Here is a 26,184-nt window from a genome sequence, read left to right as displayed (position 1 = left end):
CATTGGCACCTGAGTTGAAATTTTTGCCCTCTAGTAAAGTCACTTAGTTACATGTAGTGAGGTGCTGCGCTAACAGGAAGACTTTTTTTTCTTGCTTCCTAGACTTTGGATTGTTGAAAACACGCTCTTCTACGTCTGCACAACCTACGACAAGCACAGTGGTTTATACTAGGCCTGCAATAACAACTTTTTCTGCAGGTAAAGAGACTTCTAAACAAGCATCGTACTGGCAATCTGATACATGTGACCCTTTTCTGCAAAACAAAGACATAAAGGACAAATGTGTAACTTGTCAAGCTACTAAAGCCTCAACAGTTGAGAGTATGAAACAGACAGTAAGTTCAAGTCAATGCGACACCTCAAAGCCAGCAGCGCCCCCAGCAGGGATGCTGGGCTTTGGAGACAAATTCAAAACAGTACCTGGAACGTGGGATTGTGATACACGTCTTGTCCAAAACAAACCGGAAGCTACAAAATGTATAGCATGTGAGACACCAAAACCTGGAACGGGAGTAATGCCTGCTCTGACATGACCAGTGGTCACAGACAGCTCGGTGACAGTGACATCCTCCTCGAGCAGCACTGACACAACAGCCACTCTGGGCTTTGGAGACAAATTTAAGAAGGCGAAAGGCTCTTGGGACTGTGGAATATGCCTTGTACCAAATAAGACGGAAGATAACAAATGTGTAGCCTGTCAGTCTGAGAAACCAGGTATGGTCCTTTTTTTCCTGTTGTTTCCATCCTAGCCTCTGTGAATCTTGTACAGAATAAAAGTACGTTGCATATATGGAATATTTTAAGCAACACGATTCCCAGGTACGGTTGACGGGTTAGCGGCTGTCTGCAGGATTGGTTTACAGGCACTTCAGAGGTCTCAGCCCAGGTTCCAGCCTGTCGCATAAATTGAACTGACTGTGAAATGTATTAGTACGGAGCTGGATCAATGCAGATACCCCCGGCTTTGCAGCTGGTGAGGGAAGATGGCTGAAGTGGGTGACTTAATTTAAAAACAACATAGTGATTTTTCACTGGCGAAAATGAGAACTCCATAGAAAGAGTTAAAAATGACTGTGTTTTTCTCTTTCAAAAAATAAGTAAAAAAAATTACAGAATGTGGCCAAAATGCCTCTACTCACCGTTTGTATGTAATTGAGGGGAGATGTGAAGCCAGATTTCAAGACAGTGTAGTCTTAACTAGTCTTAAGCTAAAGCAGAGAGATGCCTATGAAGGTCAGTGGTAGGCTTCAAGAAAGCGAGTGACCCGCTGGGTAACTTCTTCAGGGCAGTACTGGGTTGTTTCCCATTGTGTGTGACCGTAATTGATTTTGAGCGTGGTTGTATTGTTTTTAAAATACGATTCTAATTTTAACTTTGACTCTAAATGTCATTTAACATGCCATTACATCGAAAAACACCTGTGCAAATATATCGTGGAAGAAACAAATTAAGATGGACTAGACCGGGCTTTTGTAATCATCCTGTGCGGTAAGACTGAAATTTCATGAGGTAAGATAATGGATTTCAGACAGAGTTGATTCTCTTGGACTTCCAACCTCTGAGCGGTCAGTCGGCATCTTTGTCTGAGGCTCTTGCCATTGCAAGGAGGAATTTTGGAAATGAGGGCTTTACTGTGACCATGGTGCAGTGAATTGCACGGTTACGTTGCACTTGTCAAGAGGAAGAGCGATGCAAGTAATCCTAGGATAAAAGTTTTCTGCGTGTGCTGTGGAAGGGAAGAGCCATTCTTGTCTTTCCGGTTTTGAATTTGAAGCGTTATCTTCTGCTTCTCTCTTAAAAGGCACCTTTTTTTTAAAAGGCACCTGTCAGGCCTCTTTATGGAGGTTACACTGTCGTCAACAGCAGCAGAAGCTTGTGTGCTGAACAGAGTTGTGTGTTGTTTGGAAGCTTTGAGTTCCACTCTGGTTTTTTTGTTTGTTTCTTTGTTTCTTTGTGGGTTTTTGGTGGCTTTTATTTTTTTCAGGGGCGGGGGGGGGGGGGGGGAGTTGCGGAGTAGTTTTGAACATTTCTGTGGGATTTGACAAATCAAATTTAAAAGTTAATGCTCATTTCATAGTTCATGTTCAAACAGGATGGTTAACTGTCTTGTTTGTCTCACAGAGGGTCCAACACCTGTGACCAGTAGCAGTGCATCTGCATTTTCTGCTCCTTCTGGAGAATTTCTGGATTTAGACAAATTCAAGAAGCCTGAAGGAAGCTGGGATTGGGAGACCTGCTTGGTTCAAAACAAAGCAGAGGCCATGAAGTGTGTAGCCTGTGAAAGTGCAAAGCCAAGCACCAAAGCAGAGCTCAAAGGTAATACTTCATGATTAAAACGAGGATGTATATTCTGTGATTTATTTTTTGGTTTGCTCTGATTTTTTTTATTTTCTTACCTGTTAAGCACAATTATTTTTTCCTTTGAGGTGTGGCAAAATTATTCGTTTTTCCTGTAGGAATATTGCCTAGATAACATCTGTTTCCACACTTTTCCCCAAGAATAAGTTTATCCTTTTTAGAGAAAAGCTTTCATTAATGACGTGCTTGTTCTTTACATGCCCTACACGTTGTTCATTTGGAGTTCAGACTAAAAACATGATCTTTCAAAGAAGTTCGTATACTTTTTAAAGCCAGGTGGTGGGCAGAAAACACAATTGTGAAAAGTTTTATGTAGAGAGGAAGCATGGGGTTTTCTTGTTTCTTTTACTGTTTGGTGGGTTGTTTTTTAAACAGTTTTGACTGGAAAGATCAGGACTAGAATGTAGTTCAAACCTTCAGGTACTGTTCAGAGGTACCGGTTAATACTGGTTCAGATAATTACAGATAATTACAGCCAGCTCTTGGTGTTTGTGACCAATAAAGTTTGTGGCTCCAAAAGGAGTGGGTTAGTGCTAACTGATTAACTGCTGTATATGCAGAAATATGGAATCTGATTACTTACGCAGAGAGCACTTAAAATGTATTGTTTTGCTGGCTCTCAGTGAGTTGCATCTTAATGCTACCAAGGAATAAGCTTTTTGCTTCTGGCCCAAGTTTTTTAATTTGGTGAAAGCCTTTTCTGTGCACGTGCACATGCCAGAGAGGTTGCTTAAGTAATAGAAGCTATAAGTAGCTGCTATCTTCTGTTTTTTGTAGAAGACAGAAATTGAATTCGTTAGCTTTGTAACTGTTATGCATACCAGAATTGGTTTTCTCCCTTTTGAAAATAGTAGAGGGTATGCCTATGTCAGATTTGGTGAGCAAGGTGATCAGATGAGGGCACTGCAAGACTGCCAGAACGCACCAGGCCTGGGGGGAAAAGGAATCCGGCTGAGCATAGGAATTTCTAAAAGGTAACCAAGGAGTTGTGCATTGATACAGTTATTCTAAATAATCAGATTCTCCTAGCTCTGCCTTTGGAAAGTCTGTGGCCCTTGCTGTAGTGGCTGTACACAGGATGCAGTCTACAAAACCAGAAATGCAGAAGTCCTATGTTTTGACTCCCTGGATTCATCAACCTGCTTCAGGACGGCTGGGGGAATCCAACTGTTAAGTCTAGCCAGACGGCGCAACTTGGGCTTAGCTGCCATTGTAACCAGCCTTGTTTCTCAACAGTAGCAAAGCTGAATGCATTGGTAAATATTTTCAGGTTTGGGCCTGCATAAGGTAGAAGGGACAACAAGTGGTTTTATATGCTAGGGAGTTCTTGTTCTTAGAGCTTTCCCTCTAGTTTGAGAGAAGCACATAACTAGTTTTACAGTGGGTTGACAGGAAAGAAGTGGGGGGGGAAAATGGGAACGCAGGGAGAAAGCCAAAGGCGTTATTACTAGAACAGGTTTAGAATGCTATTCTTTGCTTTTCATGAGCTTAGGGCAATGGGGAGTTTAAAGCTTAGCACTTCCTGAGAGGGTTTCTTACTCTACCGGCTCAGTTCTATCACTTATTTAAGGCAATTCAGGTCTCTGAACGGTTAAAGAATTGATACCAAATTTGATGAACTTTGATCCAGGATACTGACAAAACAGGACTTCATATAAACAATTTCAGTATGTTCATGAGGTCAGCTTGTGTGTTCTGTTAAATAGTAAAAAATGACACTTCTGTTTCTGTTTACCTAGCATAATTCTGCAAATGTTGCCTCCTTCTGCTTTAGAATGGAAATGCTCTTCTCCAAGAGAGCACTGTCCAAACTTCTTTGCCAAAATTTTTTGATTAAATTAATATTGTTTTATTTTGAAAACAAGAATAAGCCACAAACATGTTTTCTTGCTTCGGCTATCCAGAAGAACGTCAACAGTATTTTCAGATTTTCCTTCCCTACGCAACTGTATGTAGGAAGAGTGCAGTTGGAAGCAGAAGACCTAAGATGATGTATCTTCTGTTTGTTTACTACAGTAACAAGACAATGGATTACCTCTTTATTAGAACTTGTGTAGCTTTGCAGTATTGAAACAAATGTAAGTATTAAAATACACATCAGTAATACGTTTCTGAATGGCTGAGTACCGTGCTCTCTTAGCATTGAAATACCCAGCCATTGGATTAGTTTGTCCCTCATGTTTGCTTAGTTTGGAAGCTATTTCAGAATGCCTTCAGCTTGTATTCTTCCCCAAAAGCATAGAACTCACTTCTCTGCATCCCCAATTCAAGTCAGAGAAACTGGGCACTGCAAACACAGGAGGTCTGCCTGTACAGAATCAGTGAAGACGAGTCTAAACAGCGGATTTTTTTGAATATGCAGCTGGGTTATCTGAATGTTCTTTATGCAGTGTACGTCAGTTTTAGTACAGATAGCACTTGTCTTGGTTCTTGTCATTAGTCTGAAGCTGCCCCTGAGAAAATCTTGAAAGGGAAAGTAGTGAAAGCTAATCAGCTGGCCCTTTCTTCTTAAGAACCAGTGTATTTTGTAATTCTCCCACTAATAATAAGGCGTCATGCTGGAGAATCGCGATTGTGTTGTTAAGCAAGACTGACTTCACCTGAGCGGTATAGTTGGCAGCTGTTGAATGTTTAATGGACTTTAAACAAACAGAAAAACTGAGCAGGTGGAGGTAGACATGGCAAACTGACAGGCAGCGTCAGATGCTTCTTTGAAATGGATAATCTGACTCCATTCACTTCTTTCTGGAAATAAGATCTAGTAATTAACCAAACAAAAGATAGAAGGGTTAAGACTGCATCTTTAAAGCAGCTGTGCTTGATAAATGTCTCTGGTCTTAAATCAATCTTTAGCAAAGCACAGAGACTTAGCAGCAGCTTGCTTATGCCAACGCTAAAAATACTTGATGTGTACAGGTAACCATGTCAAGGCTCTGGAGTTAATCCATGAGAACAATTCCTTCTGGTATTGGTAAAGGTGAGGATGCTTGCTTCTATAGAAATGAGGTTTTGAGCTGTGACTTAAGCTGTCACTTAGGTGACTGTTTAGGAAAGCTTCCTTTTAAGCTTTGAAGTATGTAAGCTGACAAATTGTTTAAGTTCAGAACTGGGTTTACAGTCTCCTGTTCTCTGACTGTATGCAACTTCTCATGTTTCAGACTGAAAGCAGAATTGCAGCGGTACCAGTCATACAACTATAATGATTATTGCCAAGATTACCAGAACTACCACTCGCAGAGGAGTTACGATGCTTACGCTGACTACAACTACAGCTCCTATGCTCCCTATGACAGCATGCAAGCTGTTGGAGACTGCTCTTTAGGAGATTCTTTAATGGCTCCAGCTGTTTTTGAGGTAAAGATAGTGCACGCTTGCTGTAAAGAAAATATTTCACAGATAGTATGTTGTACAGATTTGTGTGAATCAGCAAAAAGAATCCGAAGTTGAAAACATGCTTTCTGCTTAGTGTGAAGTTAAAAGAGCAGATTCCATTCAGAGGTGTTTGTATTTAAGTGCTTAAATAGTAAATCCATAGAATTAGTGATTTATACACCATTATTTGTTCACGCATACCAAAGAATGGTTTTGACAGCATAATTGCGTACGCTTCTTCTGTTCCTGTTCTTCTGATTTGCTTTGCTTAAAGCAAATTAAACAGTTGTTGTAAGTGGTCTTATCGTGGTCAATGTATTAGTTGTGACCTCCGGAGGTCCCTTCCAACCTGTACTGTAATATTGGCTTTCTTCTAAAAATAAGTAGATAAAATGCCATCTATCCTTGTAGTTGTAGGAAGAAGGAATGGGTTGAGACTGCAGCACTTTGAATCTGTGATGCTTTCTGAAATGAGTTATGATTAAACTTAGCCTTTTCTGTCTTTCAGGAATCTTCAGTTATGACTGCAATCGGTGATGACCTAATTACTGACGGTAATAAGGGTTCTATCATTGTCACTTGAGTTTAGCCATCCTTGTGCCTTTTAACAATACAAGCCAACCTCTACTGGATGAAGAACATCTTGAAAATTCAGCTGAGGTCAAACCTCTGTGGGGTTGATCTGCAATCAGCTGGGGTTTTAAAGCTGATACAGCATACACTGACCGCATCAAGTAAAACGGGACACTGTCAATGCTTCGCAGCAGGTTTCTTGTACCTGTGCCTTCATTCCCATTTGAAAATGGTCTAAGACAGAATTTTGTTCTTTGTATTGGTTCCGCTAAACAGATTTTATATTAGAAACTCAGTAATATGCAAAAGCTTTGTTCTCCACCCTGAGGTAAAAGCTTATGTTGCAGATTCCAAAAGGAGGATTCAGCTTGCACTTACAAATACGGTACAAAACATATTTGTGTCCTGGAAGGTTTGCAAAGTTCCTCACGTGGAGGCATTTTGTGTTAGTGTTTAGAAACTATCCTATGTAACGTGTATTGCCGTAGAAGTGAATTAAATGACTCTTGGGAGGGTTTCATGGCTGATTATCCTTAAACGTTATCTTTACTATCTTAAACATTGTCTTTGTCTTTATCTTGAAAGACGGTTCTAGTCCCAGCCTTCTAATATACAAATTCCCAAAAGTTGGAGCTGTGAGGCTCAAAATTTTAGAGGACTAAATACCTCACTAAAATTAGTAGATCTAATAGCTTATTACACTTAGCTTAAAATACATTTTATTAGCCATTTCACGTGAAGTTTTTTTGTGCGCATGCCTCAGATTTGATACTTGGACTTACCAGGCTTTTATTTTCAGATCCACAGCTCTACTTGGATGTTGATGAAATGAACAGACAATTCACGGAGACAAGCGAAGAACTCTACGATTCACTCATGAATTGTCACTGGCAACCTCTGGATACGGTCACTTCTGAAATCCCCTCTGCTATTTAAGTGTCTTCTAGAGCATGACCGTTAGGACCAAAGTGCTAAAACTACATTTCTTCTACATTATTCTAGCTCATAAGTTTTAAAGCACAATGATAGGTTGGGTTTTTTTTGCTATGCTTTTGACAGTTTCTGTAATCTTTTTGTTCATCACTCTCTTCTTGGAGCATCATGAAGTCATGTAAATATTCGAGAAATGTAAAGAGGTAAATGGGGTCTAAAGATAAGACTTGCCTGTGTAAATAAAAAATTTGTTTCTGCAAACCTGCCAGCAAGGGATTTTACTTGTACCTGTGTGCAGCACGTTCTCTTCCGGCTTATGGAATTTAACAAGGTAGTAAGGGTATTTCATCTGTCTTTATTTTTATATGGGCATTAGGACACAAGCAAAATCTAGCTTTCCCTTGTTTTCCTGGTTCCTTAGGTAAGCGACAAGCCAAGCCTTTCATGTGCTTGCTTAGACTGGAAGTATGTATGGGAGACACTCACAGGCCTTGCTACGGAAACACCTGTGCCCACTTTTTCCTGCAGCAACAGGGGGGCAACATAATGTTGGGGGCAACATTATATACATATGTTGGGGGCAACATAAACCATAATTGCTGTGATGGCAGGTAAGAATCCAATTCTTTTTTATGGCTTAGTGTAGTTAGTGAAAGAGTGGTCCTAAGCTGCATGCTGTTCTTAAATGTAATGCAAATTCTCTTTTGTGACTCCTCAGTACTTCCAGGTTACTTGTAGCTGATCACCAGCAACTGCTTCTGTTAGCTATTAGCTGTTGGGTTTTTGCGAGGAATACTTTCAGTCCTGAATTGAAATGATGACATCCTGAAACAGAAAAGGCTCTTGGAGTATTGTAGGAAGCACATTCTTCCTGGTTCTAGTGCAGGTGTACACGTAGGAGGAGACAGAAGGCAAAGAACCTCACATAGGTTGAGGGGGTGAGGTGGCATCACAGTTAGAGCTGTTGCAGTTAACTCTTCCCAAAGCATGAAAGCAACGTGGCGGGGAACAGGGATTTGTTGGGTTGCTTCTTTGTGTGAGCCAGGGAGTCTTTTGAGGGGCAGATTAATAAGAATATGACACAAGGTAGAGGTGGAATAGATGAAGCAAAGAATCTGGGTGGGAAAAGGGTTGCTTGTACGTGTCTATGGAATTGTTTCAGGGGACTGAGCTGGGGCAAATTCAAGATAATAGATGCAGCCTCCTTGAATTTGGATGGCAGTGCTGAAGCTTCAAAACCTTACAAGGTTTGATGCCACTTCAATTGTAGTGCATAGCTGTGGTACTTGAGCTCAGAAGCGCAAACTGCACAGGATTTTTTTATCTATTTTCTTCAACGTGAGCAGCAAAACATCTTCCAGGAATGTGCCTGGGTGCTACGCTGCTTTGACACGGCTTGCTTTGCCTCACCAAACACAGTAGTTAGGTTGCATCGAGTACTTTGTGGAAACATTCATTGTGTTGTCACCCAGAAATGGGATGCTACAGATATGTGTTGGCCCGGCACTACCAGTGCTGTTTTTCGGCCTTTGAGAGGTTGGTCCATAACAGGTGACCTGTGTAATGAGGGGCCCACATAGATTGGTGACTTCATTAAGTCTGATACTGTGGTGGTGTGTGACCCAAGGCCCTGAACGTCAGAAAATCAGGCTGTGGCCACCTATTTTATGCAGACTTTGCCTATTAACAAGGTCTCTACACTGTACGTTAGAGACGTGCGCCTTCTTTTCCGGACTAGATAGCGAAAATACCAGCTTTGTAGTTCAGTGAATGAGATTGGTTGGGCTGTTTGTTCTCCAGAGCTGAAAGATGTTGGGAGTGCAGACTCTTGGAGTCCACATAAATGAAAATGATGAGAGGAAGAGAACGTTGGTTGCAGCCCGCGTGCTGCTGTTATAAAGTAGTTCTCTGATGTCTTTTTCCCTCTGCTGAGACTTATCAGCCTATCGTCCTTTCCTGTTAGGAGCGCATACCTGGCTTGGGATGGTGTGCGCAGTGCAGATTCTTTACCGTAAGAGCACAGTGAATGCCAGACTTCTTCCTGTACTGCCGTGTTAACCGTGAGTCACAAATTCAGGAAGCAGTGATTGCATCGGAACTGCTAGAATGCTTTGCGGAGTCTTTTTACTGGGTAAACTTCACAGCTGCAGTTACAACTTCCAGCCTGTGTTAGCTGAACACATCGTACTGGTGCCCGCCATCAGTTTGACAAAGATGGGATTGCAGTAGGATCTTGCTTTCTTCCTTCTTTTTAATTAAACAAGTCTTTGAAGCAACTTTTCCAACACCGCCATACTTCACTTCTTCCAGTTATTTTCTGTTTTACTTAGCTGAAATGTTTTTTTTTCTTCCAAGCTTGAGGAAGTTTTCTACAAGAATGTCCCGTAATGATTTCATAAACTCTTTTCGTTGTACCTAGCTGCAACAGAGAGTGCTTTTATTCAAAAACCTGCTGGTTTTTTTTTTCAAGAAGTAGTGGGGTTTTTCCTATCTCTTCACTGTGGGAAAGGCTGTAGGACAGTAGCTTGAGGGGCTACTAATGCTGTCATCAGTGAGCTGGGAAAAGGCAGGAGTCCGAAACGGGTAAAAAGTACTTAAAAGGATACCAAAAGAGTAAACGGTACTTAAGCCGTGGATGTTTCTTTTTGCAGGGATGCTCTGGACCAACCGCTTCTTTCTAGCGCTACCTCAAAGTAACTTGCAGATAGAACTCACAGGGAAGGTTGATCAAATGGTGATGATCGCTGTCATTCTGCTGGACACGCAGATACTTGCCTTTCGTTTTGGCTCATTTTTAATACCAATTAACTTCAGTGCCTCGCGTTAATAGACACCGTTTGACTGCATCGGCAAATGTTTCTGAGTCGTGAGTGTCATTAAAGGCCTGTCACCCTATGGAAATCCTTCTAAATAGGAAAAATGGCATTTAAATAAATAAATAAAGCAGCGTTTGAACTTATGAGCAAACCTAGCGTAGCTGCCTTTGACGCTGATCTGGAGGAGAAAAATCACGTTATCACACTACTATGGTTGCCTTAATAGGTTTGGTGTACGTGAGGGAGGGAAGCATTATGTGATGTTTGCCTAGCTATTACATGGCCAATGCAGGAGGGGTTTTAGTCAGTTCCCTGAGCACGGATTGTTGCAGAAGTCGGTGATTTCACTGCCCAATGTCTGTTATTAAGGGCACGATTCACGTCCCGTTATCGTTTTTATTATTTATTTCTGTGTTTATTTTCTGGGGCGGCGATCTGTCACGATGCCCATCGTTCCCCTGCCGTAAGGTAGAATTTAGCGTGACGACCGCTTCCCGGACCAACGGGGCCACGAATCCGGCCTAAAACTCTGCTTGTGCGTTGGTTGTCGGCGTGGGGGCTGTTGGTTGTCGGTGCGGGGGTATCGGTTGTCGGTGCGGGGCTTTTCTGACGAGCACTGTGGGCTCGGGGCGCCGTCCCACGCCCGGCGCGGTGCTGCGGCACACCGGCGGTCGGCGCCACGGCGCGGGGAGGCTCTGGAGGTGACTCCTAGCCCCGTGCTTACGGTGGCCGGGCCGGGGTTCATTATGGCGGCCGGGTCCTGAGGGCGGGAGCGGGAGGGCGGCGGGACCGGGACGGGACCGGGGCGGGGCGAGGAACGGGAGCGGCAGCGGGAGGGGGGGGCGCGCGTTCCCGTGAGGGGAGGGGGCGCGCGAGGGAGGGAGGGGGAGGGTGTGAGAAACACTCCGTAGCCAAGAACTTGGGCTCAGGCGAGGAGCTCAGCGAAGCAGGAATTTATTCGCGATCGCAGTGGCGGGCGTCCCGTCCGTGCGAGGACTACCGCACACCAAATTTCCCTGGTGTATTGCCAAGCACTTCCCCGTGCAAGGGCTTACCATACACCGCATTTCCCGAGACTCTTCCTTTCTCTCCCTCATCTCACGCTTCGTCCGTCTCCGGCCGCGCCCCTCGCGGAGCTGCGGAACCGCGGATCAGGACTCCACACTCGCTCCGTACAAAAGTACGTCTCAATCACACGGCACACAGAGTCTCACCCGACCCCCAAGGCAATACTTCCTATTTCTTACCTTGGTCTGTGCACAGAGTTACCGGATCAATTCTCAAAGCCGGAGTGCCTGCCTTCTTCCCTTCCCCACTCCTTCACGGATCCTGCCTCTTTCATCAGTCTCGGGCCCTCTGTCAGCTCTCCGCAGAACCGCCGCCGTCGATGCACAGGACCGCTGAAATCAGCGGGGCATGCCTTCCTGCTGCTGCGGCGGTGGGGCTCCCCAGTAGGCGACTGGCTCCCGGACGAGCCCCAAATTGTGAGAAACACTCCGTAGCCAAGAACTTGGGCTCAGGCGAGGAGCTCAGCGAAGCAGGAATTTATTCGCGATCGCAGTGGCGGGCGTCCCACGAGCAGGAGCGCCCCTGCTGGTTCCAAAACCCAGTTTATATACTTTTTGATGACGGGACCCTCCCCTGTTTCCCCACTGAGGGGGTGATCCAGGCTCACAATCTGTCTGATGCTTCCCAGACAATGCATGGCCTTCCGTTGCCGGCCTGTTAAATTTCGAATTTCTTTTGACTTTTTTACTGGTTGAAGCGGTGATGTTTCTTCACTTACCTGACTTGACTCAACACCGTGATTTTCCCCGAATTGTTCTACGGAGTCTGGTTGTCTGCGTTTTACAAGGTCGCCTGCTAAGCGTTCTTATCGCTGCAAGCACACCTCAATACCCCATTCCTTACCTTTAAACAACGTAACTCTGCAAAAACAACATTTTTATTCCCACGAGGGGCAGGGCAGGCCCCGCGGCGCGTGGCGGCGGGGGGCGGGGGGGCCCCGTGACGGCACCGAACGCGGGGGGGGGGCGGTATGGCCTCGGGCGGCGCGACCGGTAGCGGCGCGACCGGCAGCGGCATGGCCGGCGGTGGCAGGGCCGGTGGCGGCGGGGCGCCGGGCGGCAGCCCAGGAGCCCGATCAGGAGGAGGAGGAGCAGGAGGAGGAGGAGGAGGAGGAGGAGGAGCGGCCGGCGGCAAGGTGAAGAGGCGGCGCCACCGTTTGGGCGCCGCGAAGCCCCCCTGTGCCAGGAGCAAGCGGGTGAGGAGCGGCCCCCCCACAGCGGGCCCTTCCCCCTCAGCCCACCAGTTACCCCCTTACTTACCCCCTTCCCTTACCCGCCCCTTTATCCCCTTAGTTACCCCCTACCCACCTCCTTACCCCCTTAGTTACCCCCTCGACCGCTTAGTTACCCCCTTAGTTACCCCCTCAGCCCCTTCCTAACCCCCTCAGTTACCCCCTCAGCCCCTTCCTAACCCCCTCAGTTATCCCCTCAGCCCCTTACTTACCCCCTTACCCCTCTACCCAGCCCATTACCCCCCTCCTCCCCCTCCCCTTCACCCCCAGCCCGCTGCCCTCAGGACCCCCAGTGCCACCCCCAGGGCTTTCCCCGCTCCCTGCACCCCTCCTCAGCCCATCATCAATTCTCTGAACGTTACCTGCCAGGCTTTGCTTCTCGTTTGTGCTGCAAGGTACAGTAGGCTGACGGTGAAAGCGGTCCGTCAATTCGGGCTGTGAAAATCCCCGTGCTGGAGGGGGGACGCGCCGAGATCCCTCCCAGCAGCTCTTTGCTAAGAAATGTCAGGACGCCCAGAGAGATGCTCTGGAGATGCCCTCTGCACATGTTTGTTCAGCCAAAACCTCTCCGCTATTAAATGAGCAACGTAGCTGAGGGGATTGATTATCATATGCAAAACCAAGGGAGCGCTACGCATGGATAGCTGCTCAATTAGGTTTTTATCACTTGCAGAAATGCCAAGTCCCTTATACCATATATTGACAATCAATCTTGTCCATCTAAAGCTGGCCTGGAAGGGCAATGCAAACATTCCCCACGCTTACAGAGCAACCGTTGAAACCTCTGGCTTGAACAGTGCATTAATGTTGAAAGTGCCATAGCTTGCGTGTGCCGACACTGTGTAGCTAACTGATAAACCTTACACGTGGATTAAAAATAATCAGTGGAGATGGTTTTCTAACTTTTCCATTGTCTGTTATCTCTGCGTGTTTTCCAGTAGGTTTATTTAAAGAGTGTGCCAGAGCAAACACGTGCGTGGGGATATCTGGGGGATTCTGCACAGAGAATGGCTGCTGCACATCCAGCGCAGATCAAATTAACAGTAACTTATCGGGGAAGAATTTTAATGATTGATAAATAGACAAACTGATAGATGTTACATGTGTGCATTTATTATAGCAGTTAGCTTTGTAACCAGACGAATCGTGCAAATGTTCATAACGTAAAAGGGCGAGCTTTGAGCAGATAGCTTGCTTAGAGCATTTGTCAATTAATTTCAGTTTATTTTCAATATCATGTCCACTCTGCAGAAGGTTCTGTGGCTTAATGTTAATTGTCTCTCAGTGATGCAGTTGGGGAGGCACGAAAGCGACCGATGCGATTTTGTGAGGTTATACCTCTGGTTCTGATCCCTACCCCGCTGTTTTTCTCATCCTTCCCCCTACAACTTTAGTCGATAAGTCGATTCTTAGAAATACTTAAATAGATGTGTTTTGTGTGCTTGTGATCATAATTACAGCCCACCAAACCCTCTGTCTCTTACCATTAAGCTCTGAAGGTGCCTGGGCACTGTAGACAGTATAGTTAGCAGCTTTGAAGTTCCTGGGAACTAGTCCTGGATCTATTTTACTTTTTTTTTCCCCCTACCTGCAGGAGGGATGATTAGCAGGATGCCTAGCTCATGATTGTCAGTTTTCTGGATATTATTTAACCGTAGTTCCTGGGGATTTCGGTCAGGTGGGAATTCTCCGATCGTACCCGATGTATGCTGCAGAGTCAGTCTTCTACAAAATACGGCAACAGCTTTAGAAGGCTCTTGCAAGAGGAGGTGCTGGTGCTATAGCTATAGCTGTGTTTCTTCCAGGACATCTTCTGGGTTAGCCTGACTGTTGAGAGCAGAACTGGTTTTTGTGCGTATAGTCACTGCAATTCAGCATTACTAAAATTGAAAATATTTAGATTCACTGATTTTAATGGGTAGTATGGTCCTGACTGTCGCAGTAGATAGTTGCTGAACTTCTGGTTTAGTTGGTTTTCACGTGAGGGTGCGAAGAGGAAGAGTCCTGGAACAAGTCTGTAGGTCAGGAGCTGTTCAGGCGTAGAGTTTCCTGATAGCCTTGCAGATTGACGACCTGCTGGTGAATTTTGGCAGAGGTTTCAAAACTTTGAACTTTGCCAAGGTCACTTGGAAGTGCAGAAAGTGATAGGTAGTTGTAAATCAATCTTAGGTGAATTTAAGGTTTACCAGAAGTGTAGCGATCCTATGCCAGGGATCAACCTCGTCGTCGTCTTGTGAATATTTGCTGTATAATATCTGTCTTCAAGGTCCGTGGAAGGTGGTATCCCAGCATATGCTGTTGACTGTGTTTCTGTAATTAAACAAGTGTTTTTTCTTTCAAGCAGGGAATAATTAGCAGAATGACAGAAACGGTGAAATATATTGTACCGGCGTGGCTGCAGAAGTATTTCAATAAGCGTGAGGAGGAGTGTGTAGACAGAAATGAATCTGCAAACCAGGAGGAGACTCCGGTAAACTATCACCACGATTATGCAGATGAAGATACCATAATCGATGAGAGATTCACGCCTGAACCAGCAAGAATAAGTAGACGAGGTATGTAAAAAATCATTTGGAATTCTGGCCATCTGTATTTATTCACAGATTTCTAGTTTTGAATCTGAATTTCAAAAGGAAATTGGAATGAGGGTTTTGACAGAATGAAAAAAAAACAAACAAAAAAGTCGAAACAACTGTTTGTGAAACCATCTTAGCTTTAAACTGTATACACAGTTACGAAGCATACATCTTATGCTCTTGGAAGGCATCAGTTAACTTTAGGTACTCTATTAGCCAGGTGCTAAATGCTGAAAATAAGTCATTTGCAAGTGTGCTGGGTTGCATTTTCCATCTTTTAAAAGATATGGAATGAAAATCTGTCTAACTGCCTAAGGCAATTAAAAAAATTAATTTGTTTTGCAGTCTTCGAAACAAAAGACTAGATGCTAGAATGGCAGAGGAAAATTCCGTCTCGTGTCCCGACTTTGTTTGTTTTGTTTTGTTTTGTTTTTGTTTTGGGCTTTGATCAATTTAGTAAAGTTCCTCGTTAACTTGATGGTGAACTGGGGAACTTGTGCACGGATGTGGTTTATGAGATTATTATCCTTAAAATATTCAATAACTTTAAGGTCTACGCGGGGGGAGGGGGTGTCTTTGAAAAGGTATTTGACCGTTGGCAACGAGGTTTGCAACTCCTTTACCTCATGAAAGATTGATTTGTCTTATATCCAGCGCCTCTCACTGTTCCTGTAGTCCTGTTGTATAAATTTGCATCTATTCTTATTTGAGTTTCTCTTAAATTAGCTGTTTTGGGGAAGTCAGCTTTTAATAAGTAAAGAAGTTTTGTCTGAGCGTGCGTAGGTAACCATAGATAATGTGGAAAGTCAGTTGCTTCTGTTGTTGGCAGAATCAAAAAATAAGGAGGAAATATCTTTGCCTCCAATCTCATCTAATTGTAAACAAGGAGATTGATGGCTTTGCGTGTAGCTGTAGCTTGGGAATGAGTTTGGAGAAAAGAATAGAGAAGGTCTTCGTGACTGAGGAACACATGTTGGCTTTCCTATGTAACTGCGTGAAAGGAGCTTTCAGTAAGAACAGCTGCACTGCAAGCTTGCTAACTCCAGGAGATCAGGAGCAGGCGGACACCCTCGAACCTTATGCAGCTTATGTTGCTGTCCGTGGGTGTAACTATGCTTAAGAATAAGATTATTTTTTTTAATTATTACTACATTTTGAAACCAATGTGTCTCTTCATTTCTGAGGTATCATTGTGCTGGAGCCTATATTGGGTGGCCTTCCGCCTCAATAACTTTCTGTATCTCAAACGGTGCTGTCCTAAAAATCTGCTCATGGTTTGGAGAGCTAATTAGTGGTACTGCAGTGGTTATGAAGATTGAACTAACTAGTTTAAGCTTCAGTTCAAGTATCAAGAGGATAGTGGCTCAAAGTCATTTGAATTGCCCAGATTCCTGGGAGAGACAGTAGGCTTTCATCAGGCAAAATACCCATGAATAGTTCCATTCATTTAGCAAGATAGACTTCAAGGCCACCTATTCCAGGCCACTGGCATTGTTTGCAGACCTTTTGCTTCAAGAGGGAAAAATGCTTATCTGGTTACTTGGGTCAACATCCTTGTCCCTTGGGTCAAAATCCCAATAGTTAATGGGTAGATGATGTTTTGCCTCTAACGTGAGCTGATATGGAAGAACTTGGGAAAAAAGTACTGCAAACGTTCATTTTCATGTTGTGTATTCAGATTAATATAACCTTTGTTCCAATATTATGGAAGCTGCAGTGTTATCTGTAATTTACCGTGTAATCTCAAATTTTGTAAAGCTTATTGCAAGCTGTACATGGGAGAAGGAGTATATATGTTTGATTTAGTGAACGGCCAAGTCAGCGTTAGAGCATTTGAGCACGGGGTCAGAATGTGGTGTTGTAAAACCTCATAGTTAACTACTTCTGGATGCAACATTAATACTGTGTATCGCAAGCAGTGTTGTTGTAGCCAGACAGATGCAACCGTATCTGGGTGAGGAAGAAGTTAAATTTGGCTTCTCTCTTTTTGCAATAAGAACTTGGCAATAGCATGGCTGTCGATAGGAAACAGGTTTTGGCTTCTGTGAGCTTGTCTATAGCAAAGCTAATTATCTCCCTGTTCTTGTCTAGAACCATCCACAAGTAGATCAGCACTGAACTTCCCAGTTGTGTTAACAAGGCCCTCTCTTCGTTTGAGCCATCTGAATTATACCATGCTGGATTCTCCTGTCCCACCTTGTCAGCCCTCGACATCTTCTATATTTGGCATTGGCAGTCCTAGGCTGTCCTTGATAAAAGAAATAGAAGATTCTACCTCTCAACAAGACGATGATAACATCCCAACAACCAGTGATTCCTCCTCTAGAGCATCTGATGAAGGTGATTTTTGTGTTCTCTGTTTAATTGACTTTTTTTTTAATGTGAAGTACCTTGCGTTCTTTAATATTCCACATCACCTTAGTAAATAAAATAGGTGAATGTCAACTTTGGATGCGAGAATTAAATTGAATTTTTAGTGTTTTAGAAGTATATAATCCTATCACCTTTTTAATAGAAGCGTGCTTTGGAATACGTTTATGATACCCTGATGTTAGAAAGAGTCAGTGCTGAAATATACACATTCAGCTAGGTTATATGTAAATTTTGAACTGGGACGGTAGGAAATCAGGCTGACTTGCCGTAGCTTGACAACTAGGCTGATTGTCTAGAAGAGTGACTCAGACCTTTCTTGGTAGAAGGCTTCAGCTGTCAATACTTTCATGTCTTTTGCCAAATTCATTGAGCAAAGCACACCATTTTAAAATAAAAAATAAGCATCGTGTCGATGTAGGTTGGTACCTAGGTCTTCTCGCTGAAAGGGCGAACAGCAGGTTTGCAGCTTTTTCTAGTCCCCCATAGAGACAGGGACTGACGTGTGCTCAGCAGGTTTTCCAGAGAACTTTTGTACAGCTGAGAGTAGAGTTGCTGGGCTTTAGCAATATAACCTGAGTGCACTAGAACTTTCTGGTGTGTCTTCGTAAAACATACATGGGCAGAAGATCGTTAACTCTTAGAGCAGCCTTTGGGGAATCTTCCAGGTTTAAAACCTGTGCGATTATGATCTGTGCTGGCCTCCAGCCTTTTACCAACATAGAAAAAAGCTTTGTCTGTACAAATGTACTGATGTTTATGCGGTCCTCTTTTATCTTAGCATGAAGGAAAAAAAATCTGCATTGGAAGCACAGTATTAACTTGGTAAGTTTGCTGAAAACTACTTGCAGCTCTGTGAACAGTTTTCAAGTTTGTAGGTGATACTTGGTTTTCAGTCTGTACGTGAAGTTGATCTATTTAAAGAAGCTGAAGTCATGCTTATTTTTCTGTATTGAAGAACTTGAATTAGTGTGATCTTTATTGTTAAAGTTCTGTACGTACTAGAGGCATTTACATGTAGCATACGTCATTTTGGCAGATGTTGCAGTTTTAAAAAATACTTCATCGTCACTGCTCTGGCCCACAGAAGATGAAAGAACTCATTCCCTCTCGCAGCATTCTGCAGCTAGCTCTAAGAAACCTGCATTCGGTTTATCTGCTTTTGGAGGACTGTGTCCTGTAAGTACTGCACAGTATTTCTTTTAATCAGTTTGAATGTGTACCTGTTTTTCTATCCACTTATCGTACTGTGTTTCCGTAGGCATGTGGAAGCACGTCTGTTTTTAAGGAAAAGCAGCTTGGGTTTTCTCCATTTTACCCCGGAAAGACGGCCTATGGTGGTGCAGCTGCAAGATCTAGGCAGCGAGAGACAGAACCTTATCGGGTATGAGAAAAGTAGTGTAGTGGGAAATAGTGATGGAAATAAAAAAAGCAGCACTGCCAAAGGAGCTTGGAGCAGGGAGCTGAATATGTGGTAACAGTTGCTCTTCTGCCCTCTTGGTCTACAAAAATAGACGAGATTGATTTCTGTTTAAATTCTTTTATAACAGTTTTTACCACAGGTAATACTTGTCAGAAAGAACAAGAATGACAGTTTGGGCTAGTTGTTGGTAGTTGGGGTTTCCTCTGTTGTTAGGTCTTTCAAAAAATTCCATTTAAGTGCCATTGTCTGCCTCTGACTACATTACGTTAAAATAACATGATGCAAAAAAACCAATGACAGCCTAACTTTGAAAACTTGTGTTTATGGTAGCAAAAGCTACTGTAGTCAAACCTGGCTAATATTTATCTGTGGATCTTCTTTTCCAAGCATGCCTACATTCATGCTATGGATATGTTGTATAAGCCTGCAGTCTTTGAAAATATCTAAAATCAACTTTGCTGATCCTTTGTTCTTCTGTTACACAGAGGCATGCAGGACTAAATGCAGTCTCAAGATAAGCAGTAACATGCTTTCTGTTTTGAACGATTCATATAGTTCTTGAAGAGAGTTATTTGCCCCCAAGAGTTCTTGGAAATAGCAAATAAAAACTGCTGACAACTCTGATTAGCTAGAGCTGAATCGAAACGGAAAATCAAATCAGGTTTGGTAGGAATGTATTTAAATGAAAGTGACTTTTATCGATAAATCAAAAGGAATTTTAAGAAAATGAAAACGCGGGTTTGCTGGCTCTGTTCTGACAGTCCATTTCTGCAACGGAAAAAGGGCAGTACAAGTACCTCACTTACGGGAAACCTTGAAACCTTGTGGTGCAAAGCTGGGAACCCTCTTTGGTCGGCTATTTTTGTTTTTTACAATATTACTGCATTATGGTAAAAAGAGGAACCAAAATACTAGGCTTTTAAAGGAGAGAGTAGCTTGCTTCTTGCTGCTTGCTGTGAATGACAGCAAGGTACTAGAGAGTCCAGCGAAGGGCCACCAAGATGATCAAGGGACTGGGAGCACCTCTCCTCTGAGGAGAGGCAGGGACTGCTGGGCCCGTTTAGCATGGAGGAGAGGAGGTTCGGGGGGGATCTTATTGGTGTATATAAATACCTGAATGGATGGTGCAAAGAGCATAGAGAGCCATTGTGTTTTCAGCGGTGCCCAGTGCCAGGTCAAGAGGCAACAGGCACAAACTGAAACGTGAGGCTCTGTCTGAACATCAGGAAATGCTTTTGCACTGTGCGGGTGATGGAGCCCTGGCACGGGTTGCCCGGAGAGGCTGTGGAGTCTCCCTCTTCGGAGGTCTTCAAGAGCTGACTTGACATGGTCCTGGGCAACCTGCTCGGGGTGGCCCTGCTTGAGCGGGGGGGTAGACCAGGCGATCTCTAGAGGTCACTTCCAACCTTAACCATTCTGTGGTTCTGTGAGTCTCACTTGTGTTTTTCTATGCTGCGTGGTCTGCTTCCTGTCTTCACATCGTGTGATAAGCACAGTGTGGTTATATGAGGGATTTAACCTGGGAAGAAAAAAAGTCACACCAAAGGAAGTTTTTGACTGATATTTGAAGTTGGGTGGTGCAAATACACAGTTTACTTTTTCAGTGTAATGTTTAGATCTGTTACAGTTTAAATCAGATCTTTATCTTTTAAGACAAAGATTTGCAGCCAACTTTAATCTTGGGGGAAGGGAGGAAGCAAGAGAGAAGTAAAACTAGTTCCTGGTTATGATTGTATACACTGATTTTAAGATGGTACACTTAGACCATCGTGAAACTCTGAGGTCTGTGTTGTTACTGAAAATGCTTTCTGTACCACCACAAGCCTTTTCTTGAGTTCTGTTTCCCTGATTACTGCTTCGGAGGCCTTAGCAGTCCTAGCATCATCCGTCTTGACCTTTTACAAGTATGGAGTTCTTTTATTGCTCGTGCAACAAGCACATGCAAGATGCACTGAGGCCCAAGGTAAACTTCATTAAACTCCGAATGTATTCTCTTCTTTATGGCTTGAACTCCCAGTGACTGCATTTTTCTCTGTCATCGGAATATATTGATTGTATCATCAGTGTAGCCTTGGGACATAAAATACATGCCTCCTTAGCTGAGAATTGACCATTGTAACACTTAAAATGCTAATTTTTCAGGCACAAAAGAGAGCGAAAGCTAGACAAGAAACTGTGCGGCCCCGCGCTACCTTAAGTACCGCTGCACGGTGCATCTTGGAGGCAGTGGAGAAGCTGTCAAGCTCTTTGTTGGTAAATAGCACATCTTTTAATCTGTTTTTGCTTCATGTGTTTATAAAACTTAGTAAATGTGCCATCAAAGGATAAAGATAAAACTATTCTTCCTTACGTTGTGGCCGGTTTAATTTAGTGCGCTATTTTTTCAACAGGATGCTAAAAGAATGGCATCTCTTTTGCCGCTGTGTTGTATAAGTTGACCATGAACCCCCACATTTTTGTTGCAGGGAACCCTCTGTCTCAGGAAAAAAAAATTGCCCTCTAATATTTATGCTTTGTTTTTTCCCTTAGCCTCCGGACATAGATAAACCGGATATTACTGACTTCCAGTCCAAACGAAGAAAGGTAAGAACCAATAATGTCTTAAGCTGAGGTAGATAACTTTTTCAATGCTTTATCACTATTAGAAAAATTTTCTCAAACCTCAGTGACAACATAGACATCAAATCAAGTTAATATTGGCATGTATCCACAGTAGATGATGGGCTGTGAAGATTACTCAGGTTAAGAATTATGTTATCTTTGTAAGTTGAGAGCAACAGCTCTAGAACACACCAAGTCGTTTTATCTTGTCCCCCAACTTGGGGTGAAGCTGCATATTAAAATTCCTCTTGAGGCAAGTTTTCTCTTGAAGAAATGATCACAAATAGAAGAATACTGATTGAATGGTCATATAGACTTTGTACAGACTTCCGTGTTCATTCGGGCACAGAAAACTAATTTTTCTGCTTTTTATCACCATTCAAAGTAAAGACGAGGAAAATTGTTAATTTCCGACGCTATAAATCTTATGCTCCTAAATTCCTATTTGGAGGTAGCACAGAACTGGTGATAATGCTGTGGTAAAGCATGATTTCCTTTCATTTTATTTAAAAAATGAAAACTAGTCATCTTTTTTTGATGACTTTAGTTAGGGGTATCCTTGGGCTTATTAAATTGCAAAACCCTTAAATGACCACTTGAAGATCAGGTGACTGAAGGAAATAACAAGATGTGCAAACTTTTCATCTTCTGTTCTAATGGGAAAAGGGACAGTGTCTCAAGAAGTTTCTGTGCTAATTCCTTGATTGGATGGATGTATAATTAAGTTTACAATCACTTCAGAGTTTACAAACATCTCAGATTTCCTGGACCATCTTTTCACCATCTGCCAAATTACACGGGCATGGAGAAGTGAAGTATATCATAAATATTATCCAAATAACTAAAACCAAATCTGGTGTGAATTCTCAGTTATATTATAGCAATACACCTGTGATAAGGCATTAAGAAAGATCTGCCAGATTTGCAAGAGAGAGCCTGAAATTGTCAGCCACTAAATGAATGTTGCACGCAGCTGTCAGTGGGTGAAAGGAGATAGATTGTCTATTCATAATACTAGAATTCATAATGGTGGCGGGAGAAGGGTAGCCCGTGATGAGAAGCAATTATTTGCTGAGGAGACGATCGTGTGTTTTCCTGCTAAAGTGAACATGCGGTTGACGGAACACTTGTGCACTCGGGCTAAACTTCTGCAGTGGGTAGCAGTGATGTGGTATTTTTCTTATTTCAAGGAACTGTACCAGGCAGAATAGCTCTTGGTGTATTGAATGCCTAACTGGGGGATTTAATATTTTTCTTTTTTACCTTTAAAACCAGCAATGAACCATCGTTCACTCAAAGTAGATTTGTGAACTTACATAAAACATGTCTTATTCAAGGTTTCAAACTGAATGTAATATTTTTTAGAAAGATGCATTTTTGTATACTTTAGAGAGAGTGTGAATCCTATTACTAAGAGCTGGGAGATACTGTGAAATTAAAGCTGCAGCGTAAACAAAAATTTCCTGTTGGTATTGATTTGAACAATAGCATGCTTCCTAAGACTGTATTTTCTGATCCTTAAGACCGCAGGCGGAGCCATCGGTAAATCTTGTAGCCTTTAGGCTTTGTTTTCTGTCTGACAGTTCAGTTAAGTCAGTTTTGCAGAACACGCAGTGGTCTGTGTTAAAAATTAACTCTGGTCTGTGAAAATGCTTTGAAAAGGGAAGTCAAACCCACTACTTGAAGTGCATCTAATGCACATGTAAAGCATTGGATCATATTTTAATGAATGAGATTATTGTAAGATTGACAAGGTGTTTTTTTTTGAGTGTGTTCTATTGTTTGTGTAACTTTGAAGAGGGAAAATGTAGGGAATGTGAAGCCCAGAAGCCTGTATAATTAGTTGCTTAACACTTCGAATGTTAAATTAATGAATTAAGCTACTAAAAAAAAAAATCACAGTGTGGGCAGAGGAAAAGATAGGAGCATATTCTAGGAACATGGGTTATTTTAATTATGGTAGCATGAATTATTTTGTCTATGAAGCTAACTGCCAAATTTTGAAATGGAATTCAGTCAGACTTTGGCTACTTATATATAGCTTTATGGATTTCGTTACTGGTTTTCTGGTGATTTCCCTCTACAAGTTGAACGGTCTTCAGAATTTTCAAATTGTATTCACTGAGTGCCAAGACCGATGGGGGGAGGTTTATAGTTCTGTAATTTGTTTTCATCAATAAATATTGGAATTAATTTGGGTGGACGTAAGGATAAATTGATTGCTGTTTCCCTTTCAAAGCTGGAATCCCAGAATGCATTCCAGCCTCCACCTGTTAAGAGACTTGTGACACCAACAGTAAACCGTCAACCGATGCGTTATACGCGGTATTCTGAACCATCACCGACTTCAACTACTCAGTCCAGCAAAATTTGCCAGAGAGTAGACACAAAGTTCCAAGTGAGTACATTTTTGAGTCCTTATGTGCCTGGTTTTTTTTTCCAGTCTTGGAATGTTTCTCAAACCAATTGTTATCCTATCTTTGCAAAAAGTACTGATAGCGTGTTTGAGGCGAGCTTTAAGGCAGTGGGAACCATTGTGAAATAGATTGAGCTTTTATGGATTTAATTCTGTTTTTGGAACACTCAGTGTCTTGTGGTTGTTTTCACGATGTCATGATGTGCTATTGAGTCATCCTGTTCTCAGTGAAAGAATATTAAAAGACAGAAATGTTTTCCTTCTATATTCTCATGTACACAAAGCTGTCACTGATGAAACATGCTCGTGTTCTGTGTAAACTATTCCAGGTGAGCTATGTGCTCCAAGTGAGAGTTCTGACAATGTGCTGAGTTATCGTTTTTGATTGCTTTGGAGTAGATGGAGTCTGATAAATTTTCCATAAAATTAAATGGGCATCTCTTTCTGCGAAAACATCTGTGTTTCCAGTATCGGTCTGAGTGTACAAATGACCACGTGTTAAGTGTATGGGCTTTTTAGGCTGGAAATCAAAGTGGACAGTAATACTGGTTGCTTATTGCTTTTAACTCTTTCAATCTCTGTATTGTTTAGCCAGCACAATCTCCATTTGGTAAAGTTCTAAAATGAATGTAGCAGCAACTGCTTAGTTTTTTGGGGGGGTAGAGTTTTTTCGTTTTTTTTTGCTTGTTTGTTGATAAATGATAGAAAACAGAAAAGTATGTCCCTTTTACGGGGTTGGTAAACACAAGTTTTGATGAAAACTCTCCCCCCCACACGCACAATTTTTGTTATTTTGTTTAAATTAATTACTTTCTTTGTTAGAGGATTTGACAAATTTGATTTAGTGTTCTATCAGTTTGTCCTCAATGCTGAGTGAAGCAGTGATGCTTACTTTAGCCCCAAAATTTAACTGAACTGTACCCACAATGCTGAATTAGGGAACAACGTTAAGTAGGTGAGGTGTATTCAGTGCTATAAAATTAAAAATAAATAAATAAAATAAAAACCAGAAAAAAACACATTAAGTGGTTGTTGGTACTTTGTGTATTCTGTACATAGTCAGCTAACTCTTGAACTAAACTTAACGTGCAGGGGATGAGAGAGAAGACTTTGCCTGCAGAACAGCGAGCAGAACCATCTGAAAGGTATGACATCTATTAATTTAAAACTTACTTGAAGGAAGAAAGAAATCTCCTTTTTCAGTACGGTCTGCATGCCTGTCTTTTTGGAAAGGTGGTGACAGATCTCAGTAAAAGGAATGGGAAATCCAATGAAAATTTTGTATTTTGAGGGAGCTGCAAAGTCTGGATTGTGTTTGAAGATCAATATAACTTTGAGAAAATTGTTGTTTTTATGAAAGGAAGGAAGATGAGCAAGAATAAAACTACTGATACACCACTTTTTATCCCAAGTTTATCTTCTGAGTAGGATACGAAGATGGGAAACGAGGCACGTTATAATGCTGTATCCACAGAAAGGATCTTTGCTATTGGAGGCCTAATTTTTTCCTTCTACAGGAAATATGGCTCATTTTGTAGTTTAACTAAATCTGTAGCGTTACAAATTTTGCTTTGACAGATATTTCATGGTTTATAACTCAGTTTACTTATAACAAAATAATTTGTCCCTCCTAATGTTCCCTAGGGGAAAAGCTATTAGTTTTAGCTATTTAATTGCTTGCAGTTTGAAAGCTCTGTCCTAATGGGATGATTCTTTCTGAAGTATTCTTCAGAAGGTGAAGTAGGGGAAGTGAGTTACAGTTCAGGAGGATGTTTATTGATGTGTTTTTTTCTTTATTTTTTAAGCAAAAACATGGAGGAAGGTTTATGATTTATTATTCTTTTTTTTAATACTCCTCTCATGATGAAGTTAATTGTCTGCTTTGAGTTCACATGAAGACCATGTGTTCTTTAGAATCATTTGAGGCCAAATGCTAACTCATCTCTAAAATAAAAAAAATCCAGCAGAATTAATTGAATTTCTTCTTGAGGAGACTGCTTTGTGTTACACTGCTTTCTTGGTTTAGGTCAAATGAGTTATCCTCCAGATAATATTGATGGCTTTTCCTTCTGGGCAAATGGTGTTTTGGGTAATAATGCTTGAGTTAAGAGACTTTGCACTCGGTTTTTAGGGGGTTGCTCTTTTCAAAGAACAGTAGCAGGGAATTTTGTTGACTCTATGCTCATCTGCCAAGCAATTCTTAGGTGACCATGGGCATTCTTTGGCTTGCAGAAAGAACTCAACACTTTGTTTTGGCATCTAAAAGTTGGACTTCACAACAACCACCTTTTTAGGGGTGGAAGCGACTGGCTTTAAGGTTCTGGTACAGGTGCAATCAGGTGCTGGGTTGTAATTATGTTTTTTTCAAACTGTTCTAAATTGTCTTTGCTAGAACTCCTTTCTACTTCTCCATTTAGGAAGGAGATACAGCAAACTCACACTGCTTT

General features: G+C 42.3%; 2 protein-coding genes across 4 annotated transcripts in view; one reads left to right on the top strand and one right to left on the bottom strand.

Annotated features, from left to right (window-relative positions):
- Positions 1-26,184, bottom strand: part of LOC136786324 (nuclear pore complex protein Nup153-like) — a 378,386-nt gene that overhangs the window by 124,324 nt on the left and 227,878 nt on the right. The window lies entirely within an intron of this gene.
- Positions 1-26,184, top strand: part of LOC136789853 (mucin-17-like) — a 56,999-nt gene that overhangs the window by 21,726 nt on the left and 9,089 nt on the right. Inside the window, 15 exon segments of the mRNA XM_066990997.1 lie at positions 103-198; positions 538-714; positions 2,122-2,266; positions 5,517-5,712; positions 6,239-6,284; positions 9,888-9,970; positions 12,067-12,315; positions 14,696-14,906; positions 17,019-17,267; positions 18,337-18,476; positions 18,559-18,681; positions 20,863-20,973; positions 21,250-21,303; positions 23,561-23,719; positions 24,830-24,882. Of these exon segments, the coding sequence (XP_066847098.1) occupies positions 103-198; positions 538-714; positions 2,122-2,266; positions 5,517-5,712; positions 6,239-6,284; positions 9,888-9,970; positions 12,067-12,315; positions 14,696-14,906; positions 17,019-17,267; positions 18,337-18,476; positions 18,559-18,681; positions 20,863-20,973; positions 21,250-21,303; positions 23,561-23,719; positions 24,830-24,882 (2,092 nt within the window).

This window comes from Anser cygnoides, chromosome 2 (assembly GCF_040182565.1).
Source record: "Anser cygnoides isolate HZ-2024a breed goose chromosome 2, Taihu_goose_T2T_genome, whole genome shotgun sequence".
Lineage (NCBI taxonomy): Eukaryota > Metazoa > Chordata > Aves > Anseriformes > Anatidae > Anser > Anser cygnoides.
Note: the sequence above shows the minus strand (reverse complement) of the source record. Positions and strands in the feature narration are given on the sequence as shown.